Here is a 21,798-nt window from a genome sequence, read left to right on the forward strand (position 1 = left end):
GATGTGCATAATGACCGGGTTTCCCACATACAAAACAATTTCCTTTGATCTTAAGGGTAGGGTGACAAATTTTAGGTTTAAAATCGTGTTTTTTAGGCATACCTTTTTCCAACTTTCAATCAACCAAATTGGAGAGTGTATTGGTTTCTCTTCTCTTGGCAGCTTTAGCTTCTTTACGATTGGTATCTTCGATAACTATGTGCATGATTACGTCTGCTAGAGAAAGTTTCTTATGTTTGTGTTTGAGTTGTTGTTTGTAGTCATACCATGAGGACGACAACTTTTTTCTCACCATACCAACCATGATCTCTTCTGACAGAGTGATGTTTTCAGTCTTTACATCTTCCATAAGCTTGTGATACTCATGGATTTGCATCTTGACGTATTTGTTGTCAAACATCTCCCACAGGTAATATTTACCTATAAAACTTTTGTTTGCCAGCATCCTTAGCTGTGCACTTGGTAATCATGTTATCCCTAATATCTTTTGCTACCTTATACAAATAGTAAACGTTAAAAAGTTCATTTGAAAGTATAGAAATAATCGTACGTCTACATACCTTATTAGCATATACCCACATTTCAACCTGTTTATTCGAAGCGTCAAATGATAGTTTCTTAGTCAACACAAAAAGCTATATTATGCATGTCAAGGACAGAGAAAATATGTTAAATTAAGATTTATTAGATAAAAGATTTTGATATAATGATTAAAAGTGTTTTTGAATATAATTTGAATTTGACAAAATAATTTTAAATTAGAATTCTAAGAAATAAAATTGTTAATACTTACAATAAATCTTTAGAAAATTTTGAAACAATTTTAAAATCAAGTGAAATTATTTTTAACCAAGTCAAAATGATCCCAATTAATTTAAAATCATTTTAACACATCAAAATGATTTTCAAACAATTCAAACTTGCTCCAGGCTAAAAAGTATTGATACCATTTGGCCCGGTATCGATAATTTTTTGAAAATTATTGATCCTCTTAGTAAAATCGAGACCAAAAAGGTATTCTGTCAAAAACTTAAAATTATTGATACCATGATTTTGGTATCGATATTTTTCGAAAATAATCGACACCTCACTTAAAATTGATACCAAACTTGTATTCTATTTCTCAAAAACCCTACAAGGTATCCATACCTCTTTCAAAAAGTATCAAAAAAATATTTTTGAACTATCGATTTTTCATTCCAACGGTCACTGAATTAATATTTATGATAAAAAATATCGACGCCCTTTTTAAAGGTGTTTATACTCGAAGTTTCAAGTGAAATAAATGCTCTGGTTTTACATCTCCAACGACCATATTACTTCTCCAACATCCTCAATAGCTGGTAATCTATTAGGGGGTATAAATACCATCTTTCAAAGTCCTACAACATCCAAGAAAAATAATTCAAGCAAAAATCATCAATCAAACAATTTTTAGAGTTTAAATTTTCATATTCTTCTTTCATGCACTTGTGAGTCTTATCTCCCTTATTTTGCTCAAGTGTATTTCATTGTATTTGTGCTTCAATTTGCAAACAAATTCTCTTGTAAGGATTGTTTCTTTGTTTGCTCATTTGTATCTCTTTGAGAGGTTTTGAAACTTAATATTTGGGGTAGAAATCTTAAGGAGTTGTAAGGTTAAACATTGTGTTCAAAGGTTGAACAAATTAGTGAATTTAGGAAAATCATTACTAGTGGAAAGCTAAGGTAGTGGAGTAGGCAATAGGGCCCGAACCACTCTAAATTCTTTGTATTATTTCTTTCTTTCTTGTCCTTACTTTCACCAAAATTTTTAAAAGCCAATTCACCCCCTTGGCATTTTCGGTTTACTTCATCGAGCTTTCAATTGGTATTAGAGCTAAATCTCTAGAGACAGTTTTACCATCAAGAGAGAAGATCCTCAAGGTTTTCTAGATAGAAGCTCAAGTCAAGAATTTTCTTTCATGGCATTGGAGCAAAATTCAACTATATTGGGAGAAGGGCATTCCACTATGAGGCCTCCTCTATTTAATGGTACCAACAACTCATATTGGAGAACAAGGATAAAGTTATTCATCCAAGCTAACGATTATGAAGTTTGGAGGATAGTTACAAATAGGCTATCCATGCCAAGAAAGAGGGTTGAAGGTGTTGTTGTTCCAAAAGAATAAGATGAATGGGATGAAAATGACATCAATAAGGTGTAATTAAATGCAAAGGCTATGCACACTCTATTTTGTGCTCTTGGTCCCAATGAGTACAATAGAGTCTCCTTGTGTGACAATGCAAAAGAAATATGAGACAAACTTGAAGTCACCCATGAAGGGACAAGTAGAGTTAATGAGACCAAGATACTTCTTCTCACCTTTGATTATGAATTGTTTAAAGCTAAACCGGAAGAAGGAATCAATGAGATGCTCAATCACTTCACTCATATCATCAATGGTCTCAAAGCTCTTGGGAAGACATATCCTAACAAGGAGATGGTAAATAAGATGTTGAATAGTCTTCCAACATCTTGGGAACCTAAAGTGAGGGCAATAGAAGAGTCAAAGGATACTCTCCCTTGATGAGCTCATTGGTTCTTTATTGACATATGAAATAAAGATAAACTACAATGCAAAGGAAGTCAAAGGAGTTCCAAAAAAGGTGGGAGTTGCTTTGAAATCAACAACTTGTGAGAAGAATGAAGATTCTAGCAATGATGATGATGAAGAAATGACAATGTTTGCAAAAAGATTCAAGAGGTTCATGAGGTCCAACAAAGGAAGACAATTCCAAAAGAATGAAGGACTCAAGAATGAATCTACTAAAGAGAAGGACCCTATCATATGCTATGAGTGCAAAAAGTCGAGACACATAAAATTTGAGTGTTCACAATAGAAGCAAAGAGGGTCAAGCAAAGAAAAGCTTAAGGCTCATATTTCTACTTGGAGTGATCCTATGATGAATTAGGTTTAGAATTTGAAGTCATGATGTCAAAACATAATAAAAATGTTTCAAATTTTAAAAATGAAAATGACTTACTTTCTAAAACCAATCATGAACTGAAGAAAAAGTAAATAAAATGCAATAAATTATTAATGACTTTGAAAAGAAAAACTTAGACTTGCATAATTTACTTTCAAAAGCTCATAAAGATCATCAAAAGCAACTTGAGTTGCTTAAGAGTGAAAAATCTCACTCTAACAAAGTTTTAGAAAAAGGAGAAAATTAAAAACAAAAATTTGTTAAAAATAGCTTTAATTTTTATAAACATAGAGGTCCCTAAAATTTTTACAAAAAAAAATCATTAAAAGTGTATGGGTCCCTAAAGAACTCATAACTTCTCAAGATAGGAGCTTGATTTCAAAATGGATACCCAAAGGGACTAAAATTATAGGAACTAATGCTTATGGACCCAAAACAATTTGGGTACCAATAATCAAATCTTAATTCTATGTTTGTAGGAAAATGAGCATTACTTTGAGGTGAGTTACTCAAAGAAAAACTTATGATACCTCGATAATGAATGCTCAAGACACATGACCGGTGACAAGAATCACTTTATCAATTTGAAGCCAAAAAGTGGAAGAGAAGTTACATTTGGAGACAACTCTACAAAACAAATTGAAGGAATAGACTCCACTAGTAAAAACTCTTCTATCATTATTGAAAATGTCTTGTATGTCAACGGTCTTAAGTATAATCTTTTAAGTATTAGTCAATTATGTGATAGAGGTTTCAATGTCATATTTGAGTCTAAAGGTTGTAAAGTTATTGACATTGCATCTAATAAGATTATGCTTGTAGGACATAGATATAATATATATATATGGTGCATTTAGATGATATGCATAACTCTAGCTTATGTCTTATTACTAAAAATAAAAATAGCTCTTTGTTATGGCATAGAAAACTAGGACATGCTAGCATGAGCATATTGCATAAATTAGCTAAAAATGACTTAGTAAGAGGATTACCCAAAATTGACTTTGATGTGAATAATGTTTGTGATGCTTGTATTAAGGGTAAATATAAAAGAGTTTCTTTTAAACCTTTTAATGATGTATCAACTAGTAGAGTTCTTCAACTAATTCACATAGACTTGTTTGGTCCAATTAAGACATCTAGCTTGGGTGGAAAACAATATGCTTTTGTTCTTGTTGATGACTATTCTAAATTTACTTAGGTTCTTTTCTTAAGTACTAAAGATGAAACTTTAAAAAATTTCATCACATTTTCAAAAATAAATCAAAATGAAAAAGGTTACTCTATCACTAGTATTAGAAGTGATCATGGAACCGAATTTCAAAATCTTGGTTTTGAAAATTTTTGCAACTCAAATGGAATTAGCCATAATTTTTCTGCACCTAGAACTGTTAACAAAATGGAGTTGTTGAGAGGAAAAATAGAACTTTAGAAGAAATGGCTAGAACCATGCTTTGAGAAAATAATTTACCAAAATATTTTTGGGCGGAAGCAACAAACACGGATTGCTATGTGATTAATAGAGTAATGATTAGGCCTATTTTAAAGAAAACTCCATATGAACTTTTCAAAAATAAAAAGCCTTACATTAGCTATTTTCATCATTTTCGGTGCAAGTGTTTTGTCTTAAACAATGGGAAAGATAATCTTGGTAAATTTGATGCAAAAAGTGATGAAGGAATTTTCCTTGGTTATTCTTTAAATTCTAAAGCTTATCGAGTTTTTAACAAAAGAACTTTAGAAGTAGAAGAGTCTATATGTGTTATTTTTTATGACTTTAATTCTCCTTCTAAAAAGGATTTTTGTGTTGATGATGATGATGTAGAATTTTTTAATAAAGAGGATCAATCATCAAATGAAAAAAATTCAAGAAAAAATACAAGATACTCTAGAAGAACTTTCAATTGAGGAAAGAGAAACCACTCATCCAAGAGAGTTCAACTACGTGAAGGATGGTATGATTTTGGGAGATCCTTCCTAAGGGGTAATTACTAGATCTTCTCTTAGAAATACTTGTAAGTATGTTGCATTTATCTTATTCATTGAGCCTAAAAATATCAAAGAAGCATTAAATAATGAATATTGGATATTGGCTATGCAAGAAGAGTTCAATCAATTTAAGAGAAGTGAAGTTTAGACCCTAGTTAATAGACCTAGTGATAAATCTACTATAGGTACTAAAAGAGTTTTTTGGAACAAACTAGATGAGAATGCTAACATAGTGAGGAACAAATGCTAGACTTGTTGCTCAAGGTTACACTCAAGACGAAGGAATAGATTATGATGAAACATATACTCTCGTAGCTAGGATGGAAGCCATTAGAATGCTTTTAGCTTTTGCATGCTTTAATAATTTTAAATTATATCCAATGGATGTAAAAAGTGCTTTTTTAAATGGTTTTATAAATGAAGAAGTGTATGTTGAACAACCACCCAGTTTTAAAGATCCAAAATTTCCAAACCATGTTTTCAAACTTTCAAAAGCATTGTATGGTTTGAAACAAGCTCCTAGAGCTTAGTATGAAAGACTATCAAATTTTCTTATTGAAAAAGATTTTTGTAAAGGGAAGGTTGATACAACACTTTTTATTAAAAGAAAAGACAAGATTTAATAGTAGTTCAAATCTATATTGATGATATTATCTTTGGTTCTACTAATGATATTCTTTTTTAATAATTTTCTAAGCTAATGCAAGGTGAGTTTGAGATGAGCGTGATGGGAGAACTAAATTTCCTCTTGGGTCTCCAAATCAAGCAAAAAAAGGATGGTATCTTCATGAATCAAGCTAGATACACAAGGGACATGCTCAAAAAGTTTGGGATGGATAGTCTCAAACCACAAGCTACTCCAATGAGCTCGTCTACAAAGCTTGATAAATATGAGGAAGGAAAATGTGTTGATTTAAAATTATATAGGTCAATGATTGGTTCTTTGCTTTATCTTACAGCAAGTAGACCCGACATTATGTTTTGTGTGCTAGATATCAATCTTTCCCTAAGGATTCACATTTACAAGCCATTAAGAGAATCTTTATATACCTTAGAGATACTCAAAATCTAGGTCTTTGGTATTCTAGACACTCATCCTTTAGCTTGCATGCTTACTTGGATGCGGAATTTAGAGGTTGCAAATTAGATAAGAAAAGCACCTCCGATACTTGTTAATTTCTAGGCAACATGATAATTTTATGATTTTCAAATAAAAAAAATAGTGTTGCACTGTCCAGCACTGAAGCGGAATATATTTCTACAGGTAGTTGTTATGATAAAATTGTATGGATGAAACAACAACTTAAGGATTATGGAATTGATATAGATACTGTTCCTATCAAGTGTGACAATACTAGTGCTATTTGTCTCACTAAAAATCTCATCTAATATTTTAGAACTAAACACATTGAAATTAGACATCATTTCATTAGAGATCATGTCTAAAAGGGTGAAATAGTTCTAGAGTATATAAACACCTTAAACCAATTAGCTGACATTTTCACAAAACCATTAGACAAAGAAAGATTTTGACACTTAGGGGAGTACTAGGTTTAACAACCTTTCCTTAACTTTGTGCTACAATCTTCTTGTACCATATTTGGTTACTTTATTGCTATAAGCTTTTTGAGTATGGATTTAATGGCTCTTATATGCAAAAAAGTAGGGGAAGTTTTCTTTAAAAAAATTGTTCCACTTTTATTCACATTTTAAAGTTTTGGTATTAAATTACTCATTTATTTATTTATTTATTTCTTCTTTCTTCATGCATTTCACTGACATTACATATTTTTATGCATATGAAATGTTTAGGAACTGTTTTGGAGTCATTTTAGGACACTTGGGAAACAATACAACTTAAAAATCTGGTTTTTGTTGTTTTACTGCACTTAGAAAAATAGAATGCAAATTTGGTATCAATACCAACTGAAAAATATCAATATTTTATAAAAATATCGACACCCGTGTAAAAATGTTGAAGCTGTTTTAAATTTAAAGCACCCTAAATTTTTTTCCTTCCACTGAAAATCCTCTCCTTTCCTCTCAATTTTTTTTTCAAATTTCTTCAATTTTTCGACAAATATTTGTTCTTTTTCCATCTTCAAACTTCTTTTTCACAATATTTGATCCTTCTTGCTTGAATATTTCTCATTTTTTAACACTTTTGAGGTAAATTTCTAAAATTTTCAACTTGTTGATTTTGACAAATGTAGGTTGAAATCTTGTTTGTTGATGGTTATTGGGATGTTTTTGAACATATATATCATTTCTATTTACAGGAGGTCACCTATTTCTAACGATATTTGTTAAACTCTTTTTCAAACCCTAACCCACCAAGTGTTTGACAAAATTCCTCAAAGAAATTTTTTTTTTGTTTTAGTGTTTGTCTAGGTTGTTTCTAGTTATTATGGCCCCAAAGAAGCATTCTAGGACTAGTGCATCGTCTTTTAATCCGTCTAGTGAGTTGGAGTCATCATTTAGCACTTGTTTTCAAGACTCATACTCTCGATATATTTTTAACAAATATTTTGCATCAAAACGTGTATGGGAGGCTAGGAAAATTTATATAGCCATGTTAGAAGCCATTAGCTTTACTTATATTCCTATTTTGCAAAATTGGGGGTGGATGGATTTTTTAAATATTTCTTCGCCAACTTATTAAAATCTTGTTCAAGCTTTCTTTTCAAATGCCAAACTCAAACACGATGAGTCCAGCGACTCCATTCTGCCATCACCTCATTTTTAATGGGAACTCTCATTCGCCTCACTCTCGAAGAGTTTGGCGATTATCTTCACTTACCTTCTGGAGGTTCCTCCAATGAAAAAGGGCATTTTGATCCCTCCCTTTTTATCTAGTCCGGATCGGCATTTAATTCTTACTTGGAATCTAAGACCTATCAAAAAGCATGCCAAGCATCGAAACATCGATTATTGGTGGCTCGATTGTTTTAAATTCGATAGGCACCTTGATCCTGCACTTATCTTGTTCAATGACATTATGAAAGCTATTGGAAGAGGGATGAACACGAATATCACTCTTCCTCATGTTACGTACTTGTCATATGTTTTTAGGCGATTAGGTATTAGCACTCATTGAGACACCCCCGTTTCTTCTAATCAACCTATTAGTTATGGGGCTCTACATCATGCGGGATACCATTTTGATGCTGCCTCCAACACTTGGATGCAACATGATCAACTGGCGAAAAATGAAGATGACAATGCTGACGCTGCCTTCTTCGTTACATACTGCTCAACCCTCCTCCGAGGTTAATAGTGCTAACCTTGATGCTATACATTCTTTGAGAAACAACATTTGAGGTCTTCAGGAAGATGTTAACTCTCATCTCTTGACCTTGGAGATGCAAATGGCATCTCTATTAGCTCATTTCCCTTCGACGCCTCCTTTCTCTCCTCTTCATGATGATTAAATTAGCTCTAGACCATACATTTCATTTTCATAACATTTGCATATTTTTTTATTTTTATTTCTATGTCTATAACTTGTTTTTGCATATTATTGCTTTATTTTTATCCTAAGCTATTTTGTTTTTATGCTCATTTCACTTCTATATTTTGATAAGCTAACTTCTCTCTTTAAGCTTTATTTGTCTTTTGATATAACAAAAGGGGAGAAGGAAAAGGTAAATTGATGATTAAGATTACTCTTTGTTGAAAATTAAATCCAAATTTTTGTGACCAAATTTTTTAAAGTACAAATGAATGTCAACTTGTTTGACAAATCTTATTCTGCCTCAAATTTAAAATGTCTTTTATTAAAGGGGCAAATTATTCAAAAACAAATTTACCAAATGTTTTGTTATATCAAAAGGGGAGATTGTTAAATTAAGCTTTATTAGATAAAAGATTTTGATATAACAAATTAAAAGTGTTTTTGAATATAAGTTGAATTTGAAAAATAATTTTAAATTTGAATTCTAAGAAACAAAATTGTTAATACTTACAATAAACTCTTAGAAAATTTTCAAATAATTTTAAATCAAGTGAAATTATTTTTAACCAAGTCAAAATGATCCCAATTAAGTTAAAATCATTTTAACACATCAAAATGATTTTCAAACAAGTTAGAATTGCACCAGGCTAAAAAGTATCGATACCATTTGGTCCAATATCGATAATTTTTGAAAATAACCAATACCCTTAGTAAAATTGAGACCAAAAAGGCATTCTCTCAAAAACCTAAAAATTATTGATACCATGATTTCGGTATCGATATTTTTCAAAAATAATCAATACCTCACTTAAAAACGATACCAGACTTGTATTATGTTTTTCAAAAATCCTACAAGGTATCGATCCGGTATCGATACCTCTTTCATGAAGTATCGATAAAATATTTTTGAAGTATCGATTTTTCATTCCAACGGTCACTGACTTAGCATTTATGAAAAACATATTGATACCCTTTTTAAAGGTATCGATACTCGAAGTTACAGGTGAAATAAATGCTTTGGTTTTACATCCCCAATGGCCTTATTTACTTCTCCAACATCCCCAACGGCTAGAAGTCTATTGGGGGTATAAAACCATCTTTCAAAATCCTACAACATGCAAGAAAAATACTTCAAGCAAAAATCATCAATCAAACAATTTTTAGAGCTTAAATTTTCATATTATTCTTACATACACTTGTGAGTCTTATCTCCTTTATTTTGCTCAAGTGTATTTCACTGTATTTGTGCTTCAATTGTAAACAAAATTATCTTGTAAGGATTGTTTCTTTGTTTGCTCATTTGTATCTCTTTGAGAGCTTTTGAAACTTAAGATTTAGGGTAGAAATCTTAAGGAATTGTAAGGTTAACAAAGGTTGAACAAATTAGTGAATTTGGGAAAAATCCTTAGTGGTGGAAAGCTAAGATAGTGGAGTATGCAATTGGGGCCGAACCACTCTAAATTCTTTGTGTTCTTTATTTCTTTCTTGTCCTTGCTTTCACCAAAATTTTTAAAAGCCAGTTCACCCCCTCTTGGCATATTCGGTTTGCTTCATCGAGCTTTCAAAATACGTTTTTGTCAACTTGTGAAATTCTTCTAGTAAAAAACTCAATTTTAGAGATGTTAAGAAATGATTTAGCGTAGGAGACAATGGGAAACATCGAGGCGAAGGTCAAGCTAAGGATATACACAACATTGGCTAAAGGAGCTAGGGAAACATGAGTGTCATTGTCCACAGAGGGAATACCAGCAACAACGTTGGCGGGAAAGGTGGCAGTAGCTTTAGAGCCAGGGATACTGACAACAACATTGCAATCCATATATACTTAAGATTGTTAAGAAATGGAGGTTGAGAAAATTAAAATTGTTGTTTGAGGCATGAATTTCATTGTCCTTAAGGATATTTTACGGATTTGTGTATCCTCTAAGATTTAACAAGCACTTCTGGTTTTCCAATAGCAAAATAAGGAACAAGGAAGAATAAATCAATTAAATACTCAGCTAATGGGAGTTTCGAGAAAATAAAGAAAGCCTGGAAGGAAAAGTAAAGTGAAAACTGATTGAGTGACTTTGAGTGTTGTCATGGATGGTATGCATGCCAAAAATAGAAAACAAATATTTGGTGTTTGAGAAATATTTGATTTTAACGTTAAAATAATATTATTTGTTTCTAACGTTAATAAAATCTAAGAAATCAAGCAACCTAGTTTGACTAAAACAGTAATAAATAAAATAAATAAAAAATTATAAAAAGCAAAACCCAACCGAGCTTAGTATCATACTTGGAAAGTGGAGAATTGTCTTATTTCAATTAAACAAACCTTTCAAAGCTAAGCCTTCTGCATGCATACCTATCCTCATATTTTAACCCTTGTAAATCTAAAGTAAAACAACACTATATAAATACCATTTTGATAGGTGTATTCAAAGGATGTGGGATTTTTGTAATTTTTTTGAAATACATTAAACTTCCAACACCATCATCCACATGTCCTTCGGTGCCTCCCTCGCTTTCCTCCTCATCAATGTCTTCGAATTCGTCGAACCTGTTTTCATGTCTTCCCATCTTTACCTTTCTTTCATTGTTCCCATCAGTGCCCTTTCCTCTGTCAGCCTCTGGTTCTACAATTCCGCTTACATTTACTTATTTGTTTCCTTTATTCAAATGCTTAAAGCCCTCATGCCTGTCTCTGTTTATTCCTTTGATGTTCTTTTAAAAACAAAACCCTTTAAGCCTAATACTATGCTCAACTCGTTGTCCCTGCAATCTGTAACGAGGATGGAAGCTCATTTGGGGATAGTAATGTTTGCAACGCAATTGGACTTTCATATGCATATTTCTCCATGGTGGTAATGTGATATCATATTTCAAGCTTGATTTTTATGTACAATAATTGTTTGTCTATAGTAGTGGTGCTCATGGGTCGGACCGAGTCTAAGCATGATATTAACATACTTTATATTTTTTCAAGTCCGGCTCGACCTGAAATACGAGCTTAAAATTTTGTCCTAACTCGCTCATATTTGCAAAAGACTAACCCAAGACATTTTAGACCCGCCCATATTATATTTTAAAAAAATATTTATTTTATTTTATTTTAATAATTTAATAATTTTATATATTTTTTATTTATTAAAATTTTTTATATGGTCATCTTAACATTATTTTAATGTTTACATTAGAGTAGTATTATATATTTAGTACATGTTTATTTTAATGAGTTCTAAATTACATAATATAAAGTATTATAAACTTAAAAATGGGTTAGGTAGAGCTAGGCTTGGGCGTTGAAAGTTCAAGTCCAAGCTCGACCCATATTTTAAACGAGCCTAATTTTTTTGCCCAGACCCAATTTTTGGGCCTATTTTTTTTTGCCCAAACCCTTCCAAATTTCGAGTTGGCCTTCGGGCTTGGGCGGGTAGTCTGACCTATAAACAAGCCTAGTCTACAGGAATTAGTTGTTTAATGGTTATAAAATAATAAAATATTTTATTTCAGTTAATAATTAGTATTGGATAATTATATTCTAGTCCTTTAAAGTTTAAAGTGCTATGCAATGGTAAATTGTGCCATGTGGCATCCAATGATTTGTCCACATGTAAAACAATTGTCATGTTAGATTTCCGTTAGAGTTTTTAACGGGAGTGACCAAAATGAACAAATTATATAACATAGGTTCCTAAGCTGTAAACTTTTTTTTTATTTTAGGTGCTTAAAATGAAATTTTTTAATAGTTGTGTGACTATCTGTATAGTTTACCCAAACTTATATAATTTAAATTAATAAATTTTAAATTGGTATAATAATGATAGTATTTATTTTAACTTAATATAAGATAAAGTGAATTAAAGAAAAGTAAATGTGTTTGGATAAAATAAAATAAAATATAATTTAATATTATATTATATTGTTAGTTTTTAGATAAATTTTTTGCCAGGAGTTCTACAAATCATTAAGCAAATGTAATTTAGAAAAAAGGAAAAAAAACCTTACTCCCTTAACATTAAAGGTACAGATTAATTTTAACTGTTGTCTTCGAAACTATAATTTATTCTTTTTGGATTATGTTGTTTTTGTTACATAAGTTATCATGTTGTTGCAAAGGAGTAGTTTTATGTAATCTATCATTTTAGTTAATATTCTATTTATAATACTACTTTTATAAAAATATTATATTATTTTGATTTTATAACTTACTGAAAATTCTACTTTTATAGTAACTTTAAACTATGACTAATTTTTTTCGCTCACATAACATTTATTTTGAACAAATAACAATTGAAAAATCAAATTGAAGATTTTGATATATGTCAAATACTTTATATTTGATTATTTCACGCAAGGTTTATAATTTTATATAGGGTACACTATTTAGGTTTTCATCCACTTTTTTTTATCACTTAAAAAATATTAAATCACTGTAAAAATATTAAGGATTAAAGTGAAAAGTGATATAAACTAAAATGATGTATTAAAATTTATCAATTTGTACTTGTTTATCTCATTACCAATTTTTTTAATATTGAAATTTTAAATTTCTAAGCATCAAAATCAATTAAATAAATTGTTGAATTTTTTTCTTGAACTGGTTTGTTACTATAATATTGAAATTAATTAATTTAATCTCATTCTAAAGTTTAAAACTTTATTTTATGTTTCTAAATTATCTAAAATTAACTCAATTAACACATATTAATAATTGTCTATGAAACTTAAATTTTTTATTATATAATATTCAATCTTCCATTCTTCGTTTGGGTATCATTACAAATAATTAAATTAATTGTTTGTTCTTCGTTTGGGTATCATTACAAATAATTAAATTAATTGTTTGTTCTTCGTTTGGGTAAAGATGTAATGAAAACATTCTAGGTTTTGTTTGGAATGGAAGACCAAATTAATTAATTTAATTAATTATAAAGATTTTTCTTTACTTTTAGCTTAATATGGGAGATTCAAGATCATATAATTAAAAATTGAATTTCATAAACAATTATTAAAGATGAGTTATTTGAGATGCTTCTAATTTAGAAATATAAAATAAATTTTAAATTACATAAGGAGATTTAATTAATTAATTTCAATATTACATTAAAAAATCGGCTCACACTACTAATGGATAATTTTTTTAAACAAGAACAATTTGACAATTTTTAATGCATTACTTTAACTTTTATTGCTTTTTTAGTTTAATTCTTAATTTTTTTTACTCAATCTATAACCCCTCGAAATTGGGGTTAGAATTATTCATGCTAGTTGATTGGGTTAGGGTTTCGGTGGGACTGTTAAGTAAGTTTTTGCTTTTTAGGACCAGAATGAGCTTATTAGTTCGGAGGCTAATTTTTTGATAGCTTATCATTGGTCTTGGGTTTGAGTCCACGTGTTTACAATACGAGAATTGTTTTTTAAGTGTTGTTGGTTTTAATTCTTTAAAATATTTATAATTAAAAATTTGAAGGGTTTTGACTAGGGGTGAGCATTCGATCAAATTGAATCGAATCGAATCGAAAATTTTCGAGTTAATCGAGTTTTCGAATCTCATTTTATCATCCTAACTTTATTTGAAGTTTTCTCGAATCGAGTCGAGTGAGATGGAATTCGAATCGAATCGAATCGAATATATTTATTCGAGTTAAATTTTAAAAATAATTTTGGGTCCTTGTAACCATTGTCACCCATCGTAATAAAATTTGTCCACCTTAATCAATTTTTTATTAACTTTCATCACCTCATAATTTATTTATTAATTTTATATCTTGGTTAGCTTATTTGTTTGCTTAGTTGTTTCAATTATCTTCGGATTCTTGTCACTATGTATTTTGGAATTAAAATATATTAAATATAAAAATATGATTTTTAATAAAATTTATTTTAAAAATAAAATTTGAAATTGATACCAATATAAAATTTTAACACGAATATTTTATGGCATAATTAAGAATTCAATTTTAATATAAATATTCAATATGACTAAACAATTCAATAATATAAAAATATAAAATGTGAAATTTAATTTAATAATATAAATAGTATATATAAATAAAATTATTACTATTTATGTTTAGTGATTTTTTGGATAATTTTGATTTTTATTTGAGAGTAAAGGTGAGAAGTAAAAGTTTAGGGGAAAATAAAAGTTTTGGGGAATAAAAGTTTGAGGGAAAGTAAATAGGAGAGTAAAATTTTGGAGGAAAATATTAAAAAAAATTGGAGGGGAGGGTTTGGGGTAGATGGGAGGTGGGATGGGAAGAGAATAAAAGTTTTAGAGGAAAAGTGGGAGGAGTAAAAATTTTGGGGAAAATAAAAAGTTTTAGGGTTTTGAGAGTAAAATTTTGAAACAAAATGAATGGAAGAGTAAAATTTTGGTGGAAATGGATTTTGGGTAGATTGGGGATTGGGAGGAGGGAGTAAAAGTTTTGGGGAAAAGTGGGAAGGAGTAAAAGTTTTGAGGAAAAGTAAAAAGTTTGGGAGTTTAGGTAAAACTGTAAAATATTATAGTTTGATATTCAATTATTCAATTATTCGAGTTATTCAATTGAAAACTCAACTCGATTCGAACTCGAAATTGAAAAAAAATTGAGTTGATTCAATAACTCGATTAACTCGAATAACTCGATTCGCTTAACTCGAAATTCGAATTTTTTTCGATTTTTTCGAGTCGAATCGAATTTTGCTCACCCCTAGTTTTGACAAATTGGATGTTGTTTATTTTGTTTTGAAATTTATTTTAATAGTAATAATAAATAAATTTGATTGGTTGTTAATGACTAATTAAATTATAATTATAATTTGTTTATTTGATTTATTTTGTTTGAAAAAAAATAAGGGGAAGTCCCAAAATTTTTGGCTCGTGTTTTGTTTTCCCCATTCCCACTCTCACGTCTGTTTCACTCTCTTGCTCCCAAAAGTTCTGATTTTTGTTCCTTTGGATTTTATACTTTTTCTTTTCCTACGTTCTTGTTTTTTTCTCTTTTGTTCTTCAATTTATTCCTTTTGTTCCAATACCATGATTATTTCTGTCTCGTTGGGTTTCTGTGTTTTTTTTGCCTTCGTTCAACTCGGTTACGAGTGGGAGAAGTGTAAGTACTGTTCTTTTTTATTTTACATTTGGGTTCTTAGATTTGTTTATGCTAAGGTTTTAATTGAAATACATATCAGAGTTTCAGGTCAGTGAGGTTAGGGTGGATCGATTGTTTGTCGGCACTTGGAATCGTGTAATCAAGTGTGTTTCTAAAACTAATGTAGTTTGGTATCAAATCGTTGATGAATTACATAAATTTTAGTTGATTTTGTTGTGGTTTCGGGGCCACACGGGCGTGTGCCACTATAGAAACTAGGTTATCTTCGGGTCACACGGTCTGTGGTGAGCCAAACGGCTATGTGACCCCTGTTCGGGGATTTTGTCGGTCGTGCACGGACGTGTGTTTCATCCACATGATCATGTATCTCCATCACACAAGTGTGTGTTTCAGCCACATGACCGTGTATCTCAGCCACATGGGCATGTGTTTTAGTCACACAGTCGTCTCTTCCTTGCTTCCTTAATGTGTTAATTTTGTCAAACGACCCAATGAGTTACACGGTCTTGCCACACGGCCATAAAACTTAGTCACACGACGTGTATCCCTATCACACGGTCTGGACCCTTCCACATGGCCTAGTCACATGGCCGTGTGACCCTATTATTTTAGTTTTTATTCTTTGTTCGTAACTAACACGTTTTGGTTTTTGTGTAATCCAACACTCATTTAAGCCTCTGTAAGTGTGTTTGGGACACCATCACTATTCGAGGGAGATCTAGTAAGAGAGTATTACTGTATGATTTTAGTTTTGTATGTGAGTTCGTTTGATTTAATTATGTTAATTACATAAATGCTTAAATTTGGTGTTTGTTAATTGGATATGTAGAATGTGGTTCATGATGTTGTAACTGTTTACGAACATGTCTGATTTGATTCAGTTAGTCTGAACTGTTTGTCATTAAGGATGATTGTTAAGGAAATTAGACAATAGGTTTATACGCTTTTGTAAACTATTTGCATCTGCATTTGGGTTTGGGATATGTTTGAAGAGAAAGGAGTTTGATCCTGCAGTTTAATTACAATATTTTATTATAGTGGTGTTACTGAAATATATTTATATATGTCAACTCAGCTGCATATTCCTATTATTTGAGTGACTTAGATCCACTATCATTAGATCCACTATCATGGTGTGTAGGGTGGATGGGCCTATCATATCCTTTGTGGTGTGCAGGGTGGATAGGCCTACCATAGCCCAATTGTGGTGTGTAGGGTGGTCGGAGTGGTATTATGGTTGATTGGGTGGGAATATTTTTACTTATAGCATTCATTTCGCATCTGAGTATATATTTGTTTGTGCGAACGTTGGAATGTATGTGAAATAATTTGAATAATTTGATGTGTTAAGTAACATGTGTGTTTGGTTTATTGTGTTTGTGTTTTGTATGTTAATGGAAATTATTCGTATATCCGACTGTCAGTTCAAGATTCTTCTATATTGTCTGTAAATACGTTTTTGTATTTTCTTTTGTTTAGTTCTTCTTCATTTACCATTTGCTTTTGTTTCGAACTCACATTGAGCGCATGTAGCTCACCTCTTTAGTTTATCTTTTCAGGTACAATAAAACCTCAATAAATGAATATTCGATAAACTAATAATCTCGGTTAAATAATAATTTTTTAAGTCCCGACTTGGGTCAATGGGATAAAATAACAACCTCACTAAATGCATAAGATAATAATTTTTAGAAAAATCCTTAAGGGACTAATGAAAATATAAAATAATAATTCATTAAATATACTGAAAATTTTATATACAATACATAAAACTAAAGTGCTTTTTAGACAACTCTTATTTTTTTTTTCAATTTTATTCTTTGCTAAAATATGAATCTATAGTTAACTATTTCTTCTTTGCATGTAAATCAAATACAATTTCATCTTTAACTTTTAGAAGAGAATAAACCAAATCTGGTATATTCTTCTCGTGTTGTATTAAATAATTTTTCAAGGTATCCACAGCTAGAAAAGCCTCTTTTGGAGAAACATGTGGTAAAACACCACTATCATCTAGATTTTGCTCGTCATTAGCTGGCACATCCATTACTCCTTGAATAATTTCTTCATCCATAGGTGACTCCATCAAAGATTCATTTTCTCTTGGATAATTCAAAATCTGCTCAACATCCATGGGATTTCTATAGTGTAAATCAGAAATTACTTCTTTTAATTTATGAATGCCTTCAACATCACCAATCTCTTGTTCGAGAGGCATATCCTCCTTGGATCGAATTTTGCAATGTTGGAAACAATTTGCAAAAGTTGTAGGCTTCACATTAATATTCCAAGCAGAATTAATAAAATGGATTGCATCCAATACATTAATCTTTTTAGGATTTATTTCTCCTTTCTCGTAACCTTCCAAGATGCTAGAATAAAAGCGATGTCGATAATAAATCTTAATTGCTCTAATAATTCCAGCATCACATGGTTGAATTTTTTATGTTGAATTTAGAGGCAAAAAGAATAATTCAACGTTTCTCAAGTCTTCAGTAACCTTGGGATGGGCTGGGCAATTGTCTACTATAAGCAACACCTTTCTACTAATCATTCTAGCATCAAACCAACGAACAAAATATTGAAAAGTAATCCAGTCATTCATGCTCTTTTGTTGGCTCGATAATGACAGTTAAGATTGTCAATATTCACATGTTTAAAGCATCTAGGATTAGCAAACTTACCAATAATCCAAAGAGGCACTTTATCTTAACCATCCTCATTGCAACAAACCACAACAATAAGTCTTTCCTTGTCCTTTTTTCATCCTTCTAATTGCTTTGTAGCCAATGAATGATCTGCTTGCAAACGATAAAATAAGTCTGTTTCATCCATATTATAGATATCCTTCCAATCAAAATTTCCAATTTAGCTCTTATTTGAGGTAAAACATCTTCAATATTCTTCTTAACAACTGAACCACTTTCACCAAATATTCTCTAAGACTTAATCCCATGTCTTGCCTTGAACCGATCTAGCCAACCAATTAAGAAGTTAAATTCAAAATTTGCCACCATACATTTTTTGCAGAAACTCTTTTGCTTTAGCTTGAATCATTTCTGCAATCATGTTTACTTTCTCTTAATATTGGAGAAATCACTTATACAATACCTTTTCTAATTCGAGATATTTGGCTAATTTGTGACTTTTAACATTGCTATTCTTTATCTCTTTTGACAAATATTCAAATGACCTTTTAAGAGTTTTTTGATATTGTTGATTGGCTAACAAAGAGATCAAATGTTTGTTGAACCCACTATTACAAATCTTTTTGACTTGAAGAGGGATGGTCATTTTTGTACTCATATTGCTTTTCTCATCTCATCTGTCAATGTAGACTATTTTACACCTTTCAAATGGGAAGCCATGGAGGAAAAGATTATATGAATTATAACATTTTGATACATATATGTGTTTATTTATAATAAAATTTTTAATCTATCCAATGAATATATACGTATTGGATTTTAAAATCATTAACTCTTTTTTCTTTTTGGTTACATGAACCTATTAATTAACTCTTTGTTTTTGTGTGTTACATGAACCAATTAACTTTGATTCATTGCACCTACCTGCATATTGGATTTTGATAATAACAAAAAACCCATGCATAAAGTATGAAATATTCTCTAAATTAATAAATATTATTTTATCGATAAATTAATAAAATATTCATTTATCATAAACTAATAACCTCGATAAAATAATAATTTTTTCAGGTCCCAAGGGTATTATTTTATAGAGGTTTTACTGTAGTTCGTGTAGCTTGGTCTCGGACACGGCACAATGGAGGTCTCAGAATGTTTCGCGTTGGTTTGGTATAAATAAGTTTTTCATAAGTTTAGTATAGTTATTTTAATCAATTTGTAAGCCGATTATATAAACTGTGATATGAGTTATGGTTATTTGGTTTTGGTTTAAAAATTTTGGATGCCATGCATGGGTTTAATTTCACCAAATTATTATTATTGATTTTATAAACATATGATTTTTAAGGTAATAATCTATGGGTTTTCCGACTAAAAGAAGACATCAATTTTTTCACTGTAATTCTGATTTGGGGTTTCAATTTTTTTCAAATTACAACTCTAATTTGATTACAAAATTAATATATAATTAGTAACTTGATTTTAAACTGGTTTGAAGTGATAAAAGGGTTTAATGTTTGTAAATTGCTAAGGAAAAAGATTTTCGAAAAGAGTTTTCATAAGTTGGTCGTCGTTTTGTTTTTGGCCATTTCGGTGGTCAGTGTGACCTCCAGAATCTAATTAAAACTTTTGGGCCGAGTTTTAAGGTGTTACCCAATCCATGCTTAAAAATAAGATAATTTTATGTGACTAAAATGAAATATAAATATGATAGAGCATGTACAATCAGACGTTATTAGAGATTTAACGCTTGAGTACTAAAATGAAAATACATTAAAAGTTAAGTGATGACATTTTAAAAATATTTTGAATAATAAAAATAAAAACACCTTAACGATTGTGGAGTAATTTATATTTTATATATTATTGAATCACACTTATCATTTAAATTTTTAAAATGGATTTATTTAATTATATTTTAAATAAACATATAATCATCTAAGGGCAAACAAAATTATTGGTATGCATTAAATATAATTGATTGTATTAGATCCATCTTTTCTGACAAATATAATTATATTATAAAAGAGCATGCCGTCCAAAACTTGCATTTATTTATACACAACAAGTATAATTAGCATTCCAAGGAACATCAAAAAGTTTTAAACACAATGGCGATCCCAGCGCAGTTGATACTCTCTTTCTTCCTCCTATTCTCTTTTTCGACCACCGCACTTGCCGTAAGTACCCTTCTACGACCCCTATAATTCCCTCCACATCCCTATCTCTAACCTCTTTATCTTTCTTCCCTTGCATGCAGGACGATCAAGATTGTGTATATTCGGTGTACATAAGAACGGGATCTATCATCAAAGGCGGAACCGACTCCATCATCAGCCTAAAACTCGAAGATGCCTACGGCGAGTCCGTCGAGTTCAGCAACCTGGAAACATGGGGTGGGTTAATGGAGCCAGGACACGACTATTTCGAGAGGGGTAACTTGGACATTTTCTCCGGTAGGGGTCGTTGCTTGGATGCTCCTGTATGTTCCATGAACTTGACCTCGGATGGGTCGGGTACGGGCCATGGATGGTACTGTAACTACGTGGAGGTCACCATGACAGGCGTCCATACACCTTGTAGCCAGCAGCAGTTCACGGTGGAGCAATGGTTGGCGCTGGACACCTCACCCTACACCCTCACTGCCAACAGGAACTACTGTCCATCGGAGATTCCTGATGATCAGCATGATCGCAAGTCTAGCTTTACCATGTGATTACTGATTAGGCTTGTGTACCGTATTAATTAATGTAATAATTAGAACAATAATAGTGATGAGGAGTGTGGGGGGGTAAGGTTTGATTTTGTTGATCTGCCATAGTTTGGTCATGTGATGTTTGTCGTGTAATGGGAAATCTTGGATCCCAGATGCTGTATTTCCTTCCCCACGTTAATGTTGTCGGATATTTTCAGAAAAAAGAAAAAAGAAAAGTTGTCGGGTATGGAAATCACCATTATGCGGTTTCATTTTTAGGCCGAAAAAGGTTTCTTTCTTCCATCAACTTTTGGGTTTTATGTTTTGAAACGTAAATTATCAAAATATCATTATTGATGTATTAATTATTTAAATTATATATAAAAATTTGAATTTTATGCATTATATTAAATTATTTAAATACTATTTATTATTTTTAAAATTTTAAAATATTTCATGTATAATTAAATTTATAAATAATTTTATTAATTATTAAAAATAATTAAAAATATATTTTATGTATATCTATATTAAATTATTTAAATATTATTTAGTTTAATTATTTTTAAAATTTCAACATCATATCTAAAATTTTGGGCATTTTACTAAAAAAAGCCCATTTTTTCATTAATTATCGAAATGGGCCAACTACTTAATTATTTACCGGATTGGTCCATTTTCCCTGAAATCGCTGCCACGTCAGTGCGATGTCAAGATACGTTGTTGAACATATCGTTACGTCGGTGCGATGTGTCGACTTCAATGAAATCGTGTCCTAGAGGAAGCGATTTCCTGCTAAGTCAAGACATCGCTACCGACGTGGGCGATGTCTTACCATTTATGTAGAGCGTTTCAGGGGACGTGATTTTGACATTTTTTTTCACATTAGGTTTTTTCGACTTTTAGGGCTTAGGGTTCAGGCTTTTTAAGGTTTTTAGGTCCGAGAAGAAATAAATTTTTTTGACCTTTCTGAGCAAATAATAT

The 21,798-nt window shown here is 30.9% G+C and overlaps 2 protein-coding genes across 2 annotated transcripts; one reads left to right on the forward strand and one right to left on the reverse strand.

Moving 5' to 3' along the window:
• Positions 1-17,317: 17,317 nt before the first annotated feature.
• Positions 17,318-17,689, reverse strand: LOC105801122 (uncharacterized). Its single transcript, XM_012632453.1, has one exon. The coding sequence runs from the start codon at positions 17,687-17,689 to the stop codon at positions 17,318-17,320; it is 372 nt and encodes a 123-aa protein (XP_012487907.1).
• Positions 17,690-20,140: 2,451 nt separating this feature from the next.
• LOC105804237 (PLAT domain-containing protein 3) lies at positions 20,141-21,117 on the forward strand. Its single transcript, XM_012636746.2, has 2 exons — positions 20,141-20,299; positions 20,380-21,117. Exons 1-2 carry the CDS (start codon positions 20,231-20,233, stop codon positions 20,833-20,835), a joined length of 525 nt encoding a protein of 174 aa, XP_012492200.2. The 5' UTR covers positions 20,141-20,230; the 3' UTR covers positions 20,836-21,117.
• Positions 21,118-21,798: the final 681 nt, after the last annotated feature.

The sequence above is a fragment of the Gossypium raimondii genome, chromosome 11 (genome assembly GCF_025698545.1).
Source record: "Gossypium raimondii isolate GPD5lz chromosome 11, ASM2569854v1, whole genome shotgun sequence".
NCBI lineage: Eukaryota > Viridiplantae > Streptophyta > Magnoliopsida > Malvales > Malvaceae > Gossypium > Gossypium raimondii.

What these genes read in the sequence shown, in the direction of transcription:
- LOC105804237 (XM_012636746.2), top strand. Translation starts at nt 20,231, where the DNA reads ATGGCGATCCCAGCGCAGTTGATACTCTCTTTCTTCCTCCTATTCTCT. An exon ending in TTTCGACCACCGCACTTGCC is followed by an intron (nt 20,300 to 20,379) that starts GTAAGTACCCTT and finishes CCTTGCATGCAG; the next exon opens with GACGATCAAGATTGTGTATA.
- LOC105801122 (XM_012632453.1), bottom strand. Translation starts at nt 17,689, where the DNA reads ATGCCTCTCGAACAAGAGATTGGTGATGTTGAAGGCATTCATAAATTA.